General features: G+C 42.3%; 1 protein-coding gene across 2 annotated transcripts in view; it reads left to right on the top strand.

The window, feature by feature from the left end:
• Nucleotides 1-14062, top strand: part of LOC120836186 — a 74176-nt gene that overhangs the window by 45894 nt on the left and 14220 nt on the right. For both annotated transcript variants that reach the window (XM_040205533.3, XM_042288911.1), the window contains exon 2: nt 7354-7486. In XM_040205533.3, the coding sequence (XP_040061467.2) occupies nt 7354-7486 (133 nt within the window). The remainder of the gene's footprint in view (nt 1-7353; nt 7487-14062) is intronic.

Raw genomic sequence — 14062 nt, 5'->3', positions numbered from 1 at the left:
AGGTCGTCCACAACGGAAAAAAAAAAACACTCGTTTTTATAGCGGAGCTGTGAAGGGCTAGGTTCCCCAGGATCGTGTCCACCAGCAAAAAATGATGACACCGAACTCTGGATAGCTACCGCCATCTATGAGCGACGGCGGAAACCAGTCAATTGGTTACCGCCGTCGCTTATAGATGGCGGCAACCTTTCTTCGGAGGGAGAAGAACGGGAGCCGAACGAGCGTCGATCTGCGCAGCAGCGCGAATGGTTCCGCAACCGCCGCGAGGCCACTGCGTCGAGCGCTTCAAATTCCCTTGCGAAAGAAGAGCAGATCGCTCGCTTAAAAAGCCACCGTCGGAACAGAATCTACAGCTCCACTGTACTTCCTTCTTCACCGGAGTGGAAAGGCTGAACGTTTTCAAGGTGATTTAATTCTAAGTCATAAAGGCAGAACCTACATCTCTGAAATTTCGTTTTCCTTAGGGTACATATCTCTCATGAGCTTTCCCATTGTGCCTAAAGTTTCATCAATAAAGTCAGCTTAGTCAACTTGATTAGTTAACCTCGCTATTGTATGCACAGACCAGAACACATATAACCTTGAGGGTTTAATGTTGATACAATGATTCGGCCCTTTGGCGAAGATGCCCCCCGTTCGGAAGAACTGACTGGCATTTTATTTGATTATCATCCAAGGAGATGAACGGTGATGTCTTTGGACGTCAAGGAGAAGAAAAAGTCGGTGAACGCGGTGAGAGAGGTTCTGGAGTTAAATTTGGTTAAGTTTCAGTGGGAAGCGGATGTGCCGGTGGGCGGTTTTCTGATGTTACTGTATCTGTATTTACAATCGACGGTTTTAGAGTTGGAAGGCAAAAATGTGTACAAAAAGAAGGGGTTTGCATTGATTCTTTTATCGCACCCATTTTAGCGGAGATTCATCTTAACACTTTAGAGAAAATAGTGCACGACAAAATGGATGCAATGGCACCAAGTGTCGGGTTTGTCAGAAGGCATGCTGATGATATTATCATATGTATGTTTGAAGACGGTCTATGGAATCCTTTGAAAAATTGGTGTGATTGTCGGCGCCAGAATTGCAGTTCACTCTAGAAAATCCAGAGAAAGGGGTGCTGCTGTTGTTTGACGTACGCTTACAGGTTAGAGAGGGACTATGTTGGGAGTATAGTAAACTGGCAAAACAACAAGTTCTTTTGAAAAAGTGATGTCACTCAAAAATCGTAAAAGCCATGCTAGTGAAATACTGTATCACCGCTCTCCGGTTCTTTATAGCCTGGTTTCGCTTCACTCCCTTCAATTTTAAAGGAATTTGCCTTTTTATGAACGAATCTTGATAACCCGCATCTTCCAGTCTCTTCCACGACATATCTAAAGCATTTTTTTAGCAAAGACTTTTGGTAACAAATGCTTTAGACAGTTCGTGCACGCAATATATGAATCATGGTTTACAGAGGAGGTGGTTGAGACTGGAAGATGCGGGCTACCAAGATGCGTCAATAAAAAGGTAAATGTCCGTACAATCCGGGAAAGTGATGGGAGACCAAGCTCCAAAGAGCCGAGAGCGGTAATATCGTATTTTCCTGACATCTCACACAACATAAAGGCTTGTGCAAAAAGGTTCGGTGTTGACACAGTGTTCACATCAGACTTCAAGTTGAGTAAACTTACATCCTTCCAAAACGCTCACAGTGAATGTAAAAAAGCAGAGTGAAAAGTCAGTATCTTGCGAAAGTGAGGTAGTATATGAGATACCGGTGGTTTCTGGATTTAAATAGCTAGGCCAAACGTAAAGTTTTATTAATGACAGACTAACAGAGCACAGAAGAAGAAAATTAGGTGTTTAATGGCACAGCGGCAACTAAAGCCATAACAGAGCACAAACGAAACGTGAAGAACTAGGTGTCGAACTTGGAAATAGCTGCACATATTCAGGAACGTAGCAATGGTACGGTTGATTGGCCAGGAACAGAAGTGTCTTGCAGAGATTTCATCATTTGATTGCCATAGTTATTGCTGGAATGCGGTACTGACCATATCTTTGTGCTAGTATTGTACGTCTTTTTGTCTGAACACGAAGTGGAAAATTGATTGTGAAGGAATGGTTATTACATAACAATTTTGTGTATTAAAAGGCAAGTTTGTAGCTATGGTACGTAATATTAGTAAAATTACACAATATTGATTTTTTTTAATTGTTTGGTATGGCTATTTTAGGTAGTGGTGCCTATTATATGAATCACGTTTTCTTCTTGCAGAATGTATATTTGTTTGATATTTGTGAAAGTAGTATTTTCCCATATTAAAAAAAAAACAAAAAAAAAACAATGGTTATAATGCGCGTAAAATAGAGTTGTAAACGAGTATCAGCGGAGCTGGGAACATGTACCGATATATCTATATCTTAGTCACTGCCCTCGAGAGTTTACTGCACGTATTTTGCACCATCTCGCTCCAAACCAAGTTTTGATAAAAAAAAAATACCCCTAGCCACTTTCACGCTCTAAACCACCGTATTTACTTGAGTAATAGCCGCACTATTTATGAACATGGCCATTGCGTTGCGCATAAATAGCATCGAATAACCAGATCGAGAACACGATTGTCCATACAAAGGCAATCTTCACAGATGGTATCTTCGCGCGAAGACGTTATCTCTGTCCTGTAACCCGCTGGAATCATGCTGCCGATCCCGGTGATCGGCAAGCCGCGTGCTCCACCGAAAAACGAATCCTCAGGTTTTCTTCATAAACAGTGAGGCTATTACACGAGTAAATACGGTATATCAACAGTGCCCGTACGAAGAGAAAGCAGAAACGTAACACTGCAATTTGTACTTGGGATCTAAAAAGACGATCTTCGTTTTGCTTAAATTTATTTGCAGGGAATTCGATTCTGTTCAAGCAAACATGAACAATATTATTTGTTTCGAAGAAAATGAGTAGCCTTACTAATTATTTGATCAGTGTTGACTCTTGAAAAAAATCTTATTATATGCATAGGTAATGTTGTTCACCCTATCGTCAATATTTGCGAGATAATTTATATACAACTTGAAAAGAAGCGGCCCCCCAATGATGCTTTTTGGCACCCCAGTGGTTAGCGGCTGAAGATTAGTTCCTTTCTTATTTATTTACACACACTAATATCGGTGACCAAGCTTAGTCTTGATCAACTCTAAGGCTACGGACTACGGACCACATAAAGGAACAACTTCGTAAGTAATATCTGTCATAATTTATGCGGTCGAATGCCTTTGGGAAATCAGTAAATACACCAAGCGTCATCAGTTTCGTTTCGATATAACCTAAAAGTAATCCCTTTTGTTTAATAACGTTACTTCGGTCGAGCGACCTGTCACAAATTTGTATTGACAGGGCGTAATGATTGAAATTTTTTTCACATAATGCATATAGCCTTTGATAATAATAATAATGATAATAATAATAATAATAATAATAAATCTTTATTCTCAAATTGCCCAGTACCAAGATCAGTTTCGGGCCCGATCAAAGCCATCAGGGGCTTGTAGGATCAGACCCAGCAGTTTAATTGACAAAAGTATCACAGGCACGGCGACGACGAACACACAACCAACACACAGACAATAGGCAAAGCCTCACAGGGCCCAGGAGTCACACAGGCACGACGAGGACGAGAACACAACACACACTCAGTTGGATCAACATTGTAGATCCTTCGAGTCGCACAGGCACGACAACGACGAGCACACGCCAACAATCACTCAGTTGGTAGAACCACGGAGGGCCTTGGAGAGCAGTGCGAGGTCACGTGGCACGATAAGTCGTGGAATGAGGTGGAAGAGAAAAGGAAACTAAGCAAACGCAGACGAGCACACATGCGGCATCTTGGGCGACTGAATTCGGTATGATCGTAAATGAAAAAAAAAAAGACAAATTTAAGCATAATTGAACACTTGATGCTGCAGGGAGGACACCGAAAGGTAGGGCGGGTAGCATAAGCAGAAGATGCAGGTCGCTAATGTAGAAAGCAGGAGCATTCGCTCAAAGGCACAATCACATACCTAAAAAAACCATTGCCCAGGTTACTGTCTCGTAATGTCAGAAAATACATTTTGCAGCCTCCTTTTCAATTGCTTGTTAGAGGTAATAATAATAATAATAATAATAATAATAATAATCAATCAATCAATCAATCTTTATTACACAGTGCCCAGGAACAACCCTGAGGTCTTGGTGCTGGTACACTGGTGGATAAAAAAAAAACAAAAAAAAAAACAAAAAAAACACACTATACACATCTCCGCAGAAAATAAGATACATTTTTAGCATAATACTAGGCAGTGCACGAGTAATTAGTACAATGAAATAAAAACGAGGCAGTAACAGTAGAGACGGAACACAAGACCGAAGGACAACAAGTGCACCACCAGAAAACACGACATGGAGATGACGACATTCAGACATAACAAAGCAATTCAGCAATGCTCATCCTGCACGGGCAAGTTTTTAATAGAAAGGACAAACGTCCTGTAGCAAGGGTTGAAAATATCAAGTTTTGCAGAGTAATGATTCAAACGCTGAGCCATTCTCACAATTGGGTTTACCGGACTAAACGTTCTAGAAACATAAAAAGATGACAGAAGACGAGTAGGCACACGTGGGACCCTAAGGCACAGTTCAGATAACAGGCTCGGAGAATTGATGAGTCCATAATAATAATAATAATAACAATAATAATAATAATAATAATAATAGTAGAGCTTTTGTTTCGATTTTTAATTCTACAGTGAAAAAATGGAAGCAAGGTCGAGGTACACCTAAGCACTTCTTACGAGCTGTGAATGCGAAAGCATGCACTCCGCTCTTCCGCTCCCTTCTTTCGTCTGCGGCGTACTTGCGTCCGAACGGTCGAGCGAGCGCGCTCTCCTCGCCGCGGTGACCTTGGGCGTGGAGCGGTGGAGCCGCTGCCTCGCGGACACGCAGCGCCATGGAGAGGCGCTAATTGAAAGTGACGCGCGGCGGCGTCATATCACTGCCGTTTTCCGTGGCTTTCTGCGTGGTTTCAAAACTGGGATGTCTCAGATCGCGGCTTCGGGAATATATCTGCCGTTTGGCGCGACTGATGACGTCAGCTAGCTCCGTGGGACAGTTATTTCTTTCGGATTAAAAAGCTGCAACTGCAGCTTCACGAGACCCTAACCCCCATACACACTTTGGCGGGAAAGCAGCTTATAATAAACACACTAAAAAATTGCAGTGGCTTAGCTCGGCTATGCCAGGATATACGTAGCGTGAGCTTAGGTTCAGCTGGTTAATCTTAGCGTTCCTGGTTGCCTAGGATTAGCTTGATTATCATGCTTACTGCTGCTTCAATGACACACACACGGTTTACGCATTATGTGACAGCAGCAATTTCGCTCTCCTTCTCCATGGCTATACCACACTGGCAAATGCCCCGCTATATGTATACCCCACTGATACCTCTGCGCATGCGCACAAAATGAGAGGCGCTATCAAGCGGCTCCGGTGCAGCGTCAGACTTGGCTACCGCGCAACGGAGACGCACAGCTGGGTACGCGGCGGCGCCAGTGCGTCTGCCGCGGCTATGACGTCACTCCTCTGGAATGCGCAGACCGGCGAGGCGCGCGCGGCGGCGGCGACTCCGGCGCGCCAGCTGTGCGCCGTGTGACGTCACTGCTCCTCGCGCATGCGCAGCACGGCTCTCCAGGAGCCACGCGGAACTGCTCAACCTCGACCAGTGTAGCTCACGCTACGAAAGAAACAAGTAAACTACTCTTATCATCACATTATACATACAGTATCAATTAACGCGACATTTTCCAAGCAGAAAACGTATTTGACAACACTATCAATGATTGACAGCGCATAGAACATGAGATCGTAATATTATGTTCGCTAACTTTCGATCTGTCTTTCGAAGTATACACAGATCATTTGCTTCAAGTTCACTAAGTAAAGATGGCAACACGTACTTTAATTATGTAAAACCGTAATTAGTACTTGGTGTTGAAACACACGACGTCTCGCCATAGCGAGTTACATACTAAATCTAACTTAGTATGACGGCGCATAAATAAAAGAAAAAGTATTGTTTTGTTTAATGCTATTTTTAGTCACCAGCAATTGGAACGTGATTAATACCCGTGCCACACGGGCAACTCGAATGCTATTTACAACCAATGAGATTTGAGCGAAAAGCCAATCAGCGCGCGACACTCCGGGCGTAGCGCATTCCACGCGCGGCAGATTGCGAGCTGCTTCGCCGATCACACAATTTTCATTCGTTGTAAATGGCATTCGAGTTGCCCGTGTGGCACGGATATTAGAAGAGTTCCTTAAGATGCAAAATAGAAACATTTGCAAGAATTGGAAGAGCCCTCTTTTGGGTTAGTAGTGGTCTTGTTAAGTTACGTTTTGTGGTTTGGGCCCAAACTAAATGACAATACACATAGTTAATGTAAACCAAAAAAATATTATAAAAGTAACAGGCTAAAGTTGAGCTAGTTGCTATATAATGCAAAAAAAAAACGGTCTGCTAGAACGACAGGGACATACAGAGACATACACACCGCTGTGTGTACACACAGCGGTATGTATGTCTCTGTTTCTCCTTCTTTGTGTGTTCACCCTCGGCGTTCGGGGAATCGGAAAGCCACTTTAGTAGGGTTGGTGGGCTTGTCGTGCTGGCCTATCGCTTCGTAATGTAGGGTACCGAAGGCAAAAGGGCAGGGTACAAGGTGTTGTTTTGTCGTCAAATGCCACTGCATCGTATTAAACATGAAAGGAAATATGTGCCTTCCGAAAAGTTTTATTCGTTTCCTTGGAGAATGATCGATAGAAGAATGAATCTCCAGAAGCAGTGCGAATGACAAGGTTAATCATTATTTTCCTGTCTTGTCGCGTGATTCATTTGTGCATTTACCTTTACTTGGCACGTTAATAGGAACTATCGTTCATCGCGCGCAAGAGCATGCAAGAGTTTTGTGTTGCTTGCGGGAGCTCGTGCCGTCACTTTAAGGGCGGGCTGAGCTCGCGGCCGCAGGACTCGCAATCCGCATCTGATTTTCTACAATAAGTGTATGATGTAATAGTTTCCCTATGAAAGCTGTCTCTATGAGAGACTTGATTGTAGTATTAAAAAGGCTTTTACTGGAATATTACATTTATACTACTATAGTTTCACCCAACCAGAGAGATTTCTGTCTAAGATATTTACGTTTTAGTGACTTGATTGTCCTATTTCTCAATAAGAAAAATTCGGAAGAAACCAGATCATGTTCGGAGTTTACTAACAATTCAGCCACAACTAGCGAAGTATTTATGTCACGCATGTTGTCCTTTTCATTATCCAGGAGTCGCGGAGGATACCGAAGCCGAGGACAAAACCGAGGTGCTTTCAAGGCTGCCGAGGCACTCTTTGCGAAGACAGACGTCCGAGAACATCGCCTCTGAAAGCGAGTCCCAAGAAAATATAAACCTGAGCTGGTGGGTATTCATACGCGCAGCTTACTTCTGTATCATGAAGATATGTAGCACGAATGGCGTGAACCTCGAGTACGCAAAATATGATGAATCAAGCATTTACGCTGCTACCCTATTGAAAAATCTCTTTTGTATGATATTTTTATGTACAATAAACACACCTGAATCATCCAAGATTTATGATATAATATTATATAATAACCACACCACATAATATATCTAAGAGCATTTAAGAACCATATAGAACTTGTGAGAAGTTTTTTTAAGTGTCTTATATGGTTCTTATATTTTCTTATATATCTTGTATTGGTCATACCTGTTTATTGGACACAAAATATTTCTCATGCAAATGGCTTTTTCACTAGGGTAGTCATACATTCGATAGAGGCTTACAAAGTTCAGCAAGTAGTGAACCAGGTGCAGACATTTATGACGCAAACAAGCAGGATATGGTTGAACAATATTGTTTGAAACCCTGAGACTGGGAGAGAAGGGTTGGAAAAACACAGTCTAATACATGGCTGAAGTTTAATTGAGAAACGATTCTGCTTATATAGGCTTCAAGCTCCATAAAAAAATATTACTGAAAGGAACAGGAAGGGGGAAGGGAGAATACAAAACATTATTTCCCCAATAAACAGAGAGGCAGTGACCATCATGTGAAAACAAAACTACGAAGAAGCCTTTTCACAAAATAACCGAGAAGAAGCGACATCCACTGAACACCACTTTTCTCAAAAACATCTTCAATGTCAGTTCACTCCTTGGATTCATGATCTTTTAGTTTACTTTTTATTTAGTTCGTGCTGTCAGCAGAACATTGTGTGTGTTTGAGTGCTCCCAGATCAAAATCTGGGACGTTTTATCTGTTTCTTTATTTTGGTCACTGCCTTTGTGAAAATGTGCGTGAAAAGGGTTTGAGAAAAGTGGTGTTCATTGAAGGTCACTGTTTGTCGTTTGTTTTTGGGAAATGTGTTTTTTTTTTTTTCGAACGGTGGTCATTGCGACTCTGCTTATTTTGAAAAAAGTGTTTGTATTCTCCCTTCTACTTTTTCTTTATATCTTTAACTTTTGTTTTGTGGAGCTTGAAGCCTATATAAGCAGGATCGTTTGTCAAATAAATTTCATGTGTTTCAGGCTTTGTGTTTGTACGTCCTTGCGCGTCCCAGTCTTTTCCCAATCAATAATGTTCAAACCGGTGCATAGCGCTCCAATGTTGTATAGAACATATGAATTGTGTCTGTTCTAATAGAGGCAGCTGAACAACGTCTCCTTGACGTATTACTTTGGCAGGCTCGACCAAGCGATATCCCTATTAAAAATACACCTGCATCTTTGATTCAATGGTACCCTTTCAGCCCTTCCAACAACTTCAGCCCATCAACCGTTCAGGCCTTCAAACCCCTTCAGCTTTTCTGACCCTTCGACCGCTTCAGTATTTTATACCCCGTCTTCCCTTCAACCCGTAAGAGGCCCAAATGACAGTGAGCCATAGACCAAACATAATTTGAAGTTTGTTTTAGACCTTTGGTTTTATATGCATGTCGAAAGTCAAGACGACGATAAGAACTGACATGTTTTCAAAACTTGGCAGAAGCACGTGTAGACAGAAGCGAACAGACCGAATCGCGGCAACCAATTTCTGCATTGCCAAAAACTTTTTTCAAGGTACTCACAATGCCGTTGAGTAAATTCCTGAGATGTATGGTAGTTCAACACTTTCAATCAATCGGGTGAACCACATACAGACGCACACACACGTACTGTCTGCTCAGCGAAAACTACGAACGCGAAACCAACATCCGCCGCCGTTGAGAAAATAATGAACACGATCACGGTGCCTGGTGCCGTAGCGATGGCATCTCCGGCGTCTTTATTGCTCACTGAACGAACCTTTAATGCCGGAAGGAACATTAAGGGCAAGAGAGTGGCTGCGCTGAGTAATTTGCATGCGCGCTTATCGCCATATTTCGCATCTGTCCATTTGTTTCGACCGCACTTAAGTTAATTGTTTTAGTCCTTTATTTTCCTTTTTCTCGCGAAGAAATGATGCTTTGAGACAAACACCGATATGCCCTTGTATTCTATTATAAACATGATGGTTTTGTCAATTATGTTGCAATAGGCATTTAAAGAACTGATTTATCTACTCCTTAATTTTATTAAGTACCTCGCAGTGAAGTAGTAATAAACATATTGGACGTATTTTTATGTTGTTAGCGGCTTTTTTGTACAGCGCTATAGTACTCAATCACTGATGAACGTCTTTCGGGCAGTTCGATTGAGCTAAAGAAAAAGGGAAATTTAGTTTGTAGGGTCCTAATTTTTTTATTGCAAATTGTTGTATTCAGAAAAACTTTAATACTTTAAGCTGCACTAATGGCTTCTTACAGAATCGCTTGTAGAATATTGAAGTAAAATATCTTGAAGCATTTACAGCAGTCTTCGTTTCCTAATTTCCTAATGCGTCTGAGAAGTAATGGTTCTCGCTTGGCATATACGGCGCTAAACAAAACTGTTCTGACGCTATTGTATTAACTCATGAACACCCTTGAACGTTGTTTTCATTTTACTAGAACACTCAGTAAAATAACTGTGACAATTTTTACAGTTAGATATTAAACTAAGTACTTGTATGATCATACTAAAACTATCGCACAACTTATCTGAAATATTAAATACATTATTCAGATCTTTAAAAAACGCAAAAAAACGAGGACACGGAAGAAATGAAGATAATAGCGAAACGGCTGTATGGATCAGCTAGGCCACATCCAAACTTAAATATAAATATATCGCTTTCTCTCAAGATAATGTCGATAAAGTCAGATATATATTCGAGTGACGTCGCCTTAGCGCCTACTTCGTCTTCATATTGCTTATCAGGAAACTGTCGCGTATCGTGCTAAGACGAGAAATAATAAAATACATGTAGTCTATTTGTAGTTGTATTTTGGTTTGGGAAAAGTAGGGAAGTTTTACAAACATATTTGTCAATGTTAACACCCCCTTATGAAAGGTGATACATACAAAAGCAACTATTGGTATTTTTTTTAAATAAAGGCAAACAAAAACAAGTTACCGCAAAAAGTGGCGCCTCCATGATGTTTTTGACGGGGCCTTCTGACCCTTATTGACATGGTAACGTAGGAGCGGGGAACAACGCGACATATAACACGAAGTCTCAAGCACACCTGAAGTTTTAGTAGACAGAATCATCCTTCAATAGGCTAAAAATTAAGAAGAGCGCAAAGACTCGGACAAGAACTAGGACATCCTCGTTTTTTGAAGCTGTTACACCCATCATGTCAAACTTAAAACTGAAGTTTATTTGTGCTAACATCGAGTAGAAATAGTGCAGCGTATTGGGAGATAACGGACAAGCTGTTAGCGCACCATCACTATCAAGATAATGATGATGATGATGATCTCAGTGATGGAAATGCTGCGCATTTGCGGCAGATTGCACCAGGACCGAGAGGCTGCTGCATCTAGCGCGAAAAAAACATTTTTGCTAAGAATTACGCCACACCTGCACCGAGAATGACTTAAAGCAAAACCATTATTTTATTATTGGTGACTCTAATATTGGGAGAAGTAAAAGAAAAGAAAATATGTAAAAATATAAATTTAACAGCGTCTCTACTTACCGTATGGTTAGTTTCGTCTTAGGTCAGAGCACAGTCGAAGGCTCGAACACGTACAACAACCAACTCACATACTAAAAGTGCAAGTCACGGGACATTCGCTGCACTTGATTATTTTAACCGATGAAAGGGCACGTACATGGAGATGACGAATGCCATGATGTCGTGTTTTGATGCTGCCAATCAACCGGTCAGAGCCGTTGATGCTGGGTATCAACCGCTCTGGCCGCTTGATGCGCTGGCTGGCTGGTCACCGACATCGTCTAAATGTTCAGACAATGTCATCGAAGTCAATAACTGAGAGTCATGAAAAAACTTTGCAAAATCGTGGGATTGCCGATAGCGGCTACTGTAATAAATCAGGACGAGGGCTTTGTGCTCCTGATAAGATCACTCGGTTATCATGCCTGCCACATGCCTTCGTTTCGTAACTGCAGAGTACCGTTGCACTTGCGCTGCTCGCGTTTACCTTCACATCTCACAAGCATGCGTGCGTTAAAATTCACCGCTTTGCACCGGAGTGCTAAGACCAGCGACTGATCTGGGGTGCACCTGGCTCAGCGCGACGGCACGCAAATTGTTGCCAGGATTATTACACGTCGACCTCCTTTGTCCTAATCGTAAGTTATTTTCTGAGTAAAAGGAAACTGAATCGAGAAAGCAAGAGGAAAACACACGACACGTTATATATTTGAATAAATACAATAGTCACGGTAGTTCCCGTGCGGTTGTTGATCGAAAGAGCAGAGAACTTTAACGTAACCCTGATTCCTACACTGCTAAAGATCAGTGTCACCTTTAAAGCAGACGCGTGAGCTTTTATAATATTCTTGGGTGTGTTTTTGCTTTTGCAGGTTATAATATTAGAAACTTGAGTTTAGTAAGTTGATTAAAGGGACCATGAAATGACCTTTTTACTTTTTCCAGATAACTTTTACATTAAACCGTCAATGTTCACTGAATGCCGAACAGGCATCCGTTTTCGTCTCGGTTTATTAACTTTTACACAAAAAATTATTGAAATATCGACTTTTTCATTCTCTCCAACTGACCGCAAAAGAAGCCGTGACGTAGACCGTTTCCGGAACCGGAAGTTCTCTCGGCAGTAGGAGAATGGGAGTGTTAGCGGCAACGAGTTGGGGTGCGCCGGTAGGTTTTACTGCGCTGATGTCACCGACGTATTTCCTGAATCGGCGCCTCTCATCGCCGCATCGCAGCTGAGCGAAATTCAATGAGATATGTTGCGCTACAGCGACAGCATGGGACTAGTCCCATACGCCGGTATGCCTGTTGGGAAGTGCAGCGAGTCTTGTCACCACCCCGTCATTGTTGGCAGAAGGGCCGGCCCGTGTCAGTCGTTTGCAAAGCGACGTAGATGGCGTTTTTCGCGGCCTCGGAGATGCAGGAGCGAGCCGACGTTAAAAAAGATACGTTTGAACTACGAGTGTCAGCAAGAGCCACGTAAATACCTGTTTACACTCGGAGCGGACGCGCGCGCTTGATGGAAGTCTTGTATTCGCGCTGTTGGTAAGCGCTTCGGGACCGTTCTTTTACGATTGCAACTCGATACTGACGCGACACTCGGCAAAGAAAGGTTGGACCGGGGTCGACAGTGACGTGCAGTCTCTCAGAATAAAAATGGCATACCAATAACAAAGTGCACATACCGTGTTACGAAGGCAATCCATACGGCGTTTATTTCAGCTCTATATCACACAAAACAAGAAGATAGAATCGACGAGAGTCCCTTTTCGACGAGTGTTCGTCAACACTGCCTCGGAAAACAAGGGGAAGAGATTGACCTCCTCACCTCTTAATCTAGAATTGAGGTCAGTGATCAAACTATAATACGGGAAGGGTCCACAAGGGTCGCGCGGGCATATTCCATTTAGCACGCCAGCCGGTCGTAGGCAGACGGTCTTGCGACGAAGCAACGCAGCGCCGAGTCGGAATGCCTGCTAGGCCTATACGCTTCGTCGGAGTCGGTGAATCCAGCGTTCTTGTTCGTCGTGGTCTGTTTTAAGTACTGTTTTCTTGCTGCTTGAAGTCGGCACGCGCGGGAAGAACACGTAGAAAAATAAACGTTCAGTCAGTCAGAGTTTTGAGAGGAAGGAAAACAAAGAAAATAAATGTTCGTCGGTCGCCGTCACCCAAGTAACTGGCGGCCCTGCCCTACTGCGCACGCGCAGTAGTTGCTTCGTTTACCACACGATAGATGGCGCTTGGCTCTCAGCATTATCAAATTTGGCAATTTTCGCCACACATCTCTAATTATGCTACAAAATGTGGATCTGAATATTATTTAACAAAACTTTTAGGAAACATTCGCCGGCTATTTATTGTTTACGATCGCGGTGCTGGTGAGGTAGGCTCTTACCCAATAGGCGATGTGGATTCGGCTGACGTGCACCGATTCTGCGTATGCATCGTAGTGAACAGGCGAAGGAAGGAAGGCGCAAAAGAGTCCAGTTTTCTTTTAAAAGTTCTATAGCAAATAATTTTTTTGGGCTCCCTATTTTTGTGTTTTTGTGTTTCTTTTCACACCTTTTACGACGTGCGGTGGATGAAACTCGATTTTAAAATCATTTCATGGTCCCTTTAAACATTTCACAAACAAAAACTGGCATTTTACAGAAGTTATATTTACAGGCTAAACAAACTACAGAGTATGATTTGGAGAGGGGAGAGATGATTTATACCAGTGAAGTATTGCGCGATGAGTCACTTTTCAACCATTTTTATGCCCATTTTAAATTAAACCTACCCTGACTAAAGCCTTATATAAGGAGACTGTGTTCGTTTTACGCCCTCTCTATTCTTATCACAAACGGTAATATGTAATATGCTCGAGTATCAAAGAGGAACCACTGACGACAATCATAATTGAACTGGTTTAGAGATGCAATCACTTTTTTTTGCAATCACTGGAGTA

This window comes from Ixodes scapularis, unplaced genomic scaffold (genome assembly GCF_016920785.2).
Source record: "Ixodes scapularis isolate PalLabHiFi unplaced genomic scaffold, ASM1692078v2 PGA_scaffold11__112_contigs__length_91849675, whole genome shotgun sequence".
NCBI classification, from domain to species: domain Eukaryota; kingdom Metazoa; phylum Arthropoda; class Arachnida; order Ixodida; family Ixodidae; genus Ixodes; species Ixodes scapularis.
This window is presented reverse-complemented; position numbering and strand designations above follow the sequence as displayed.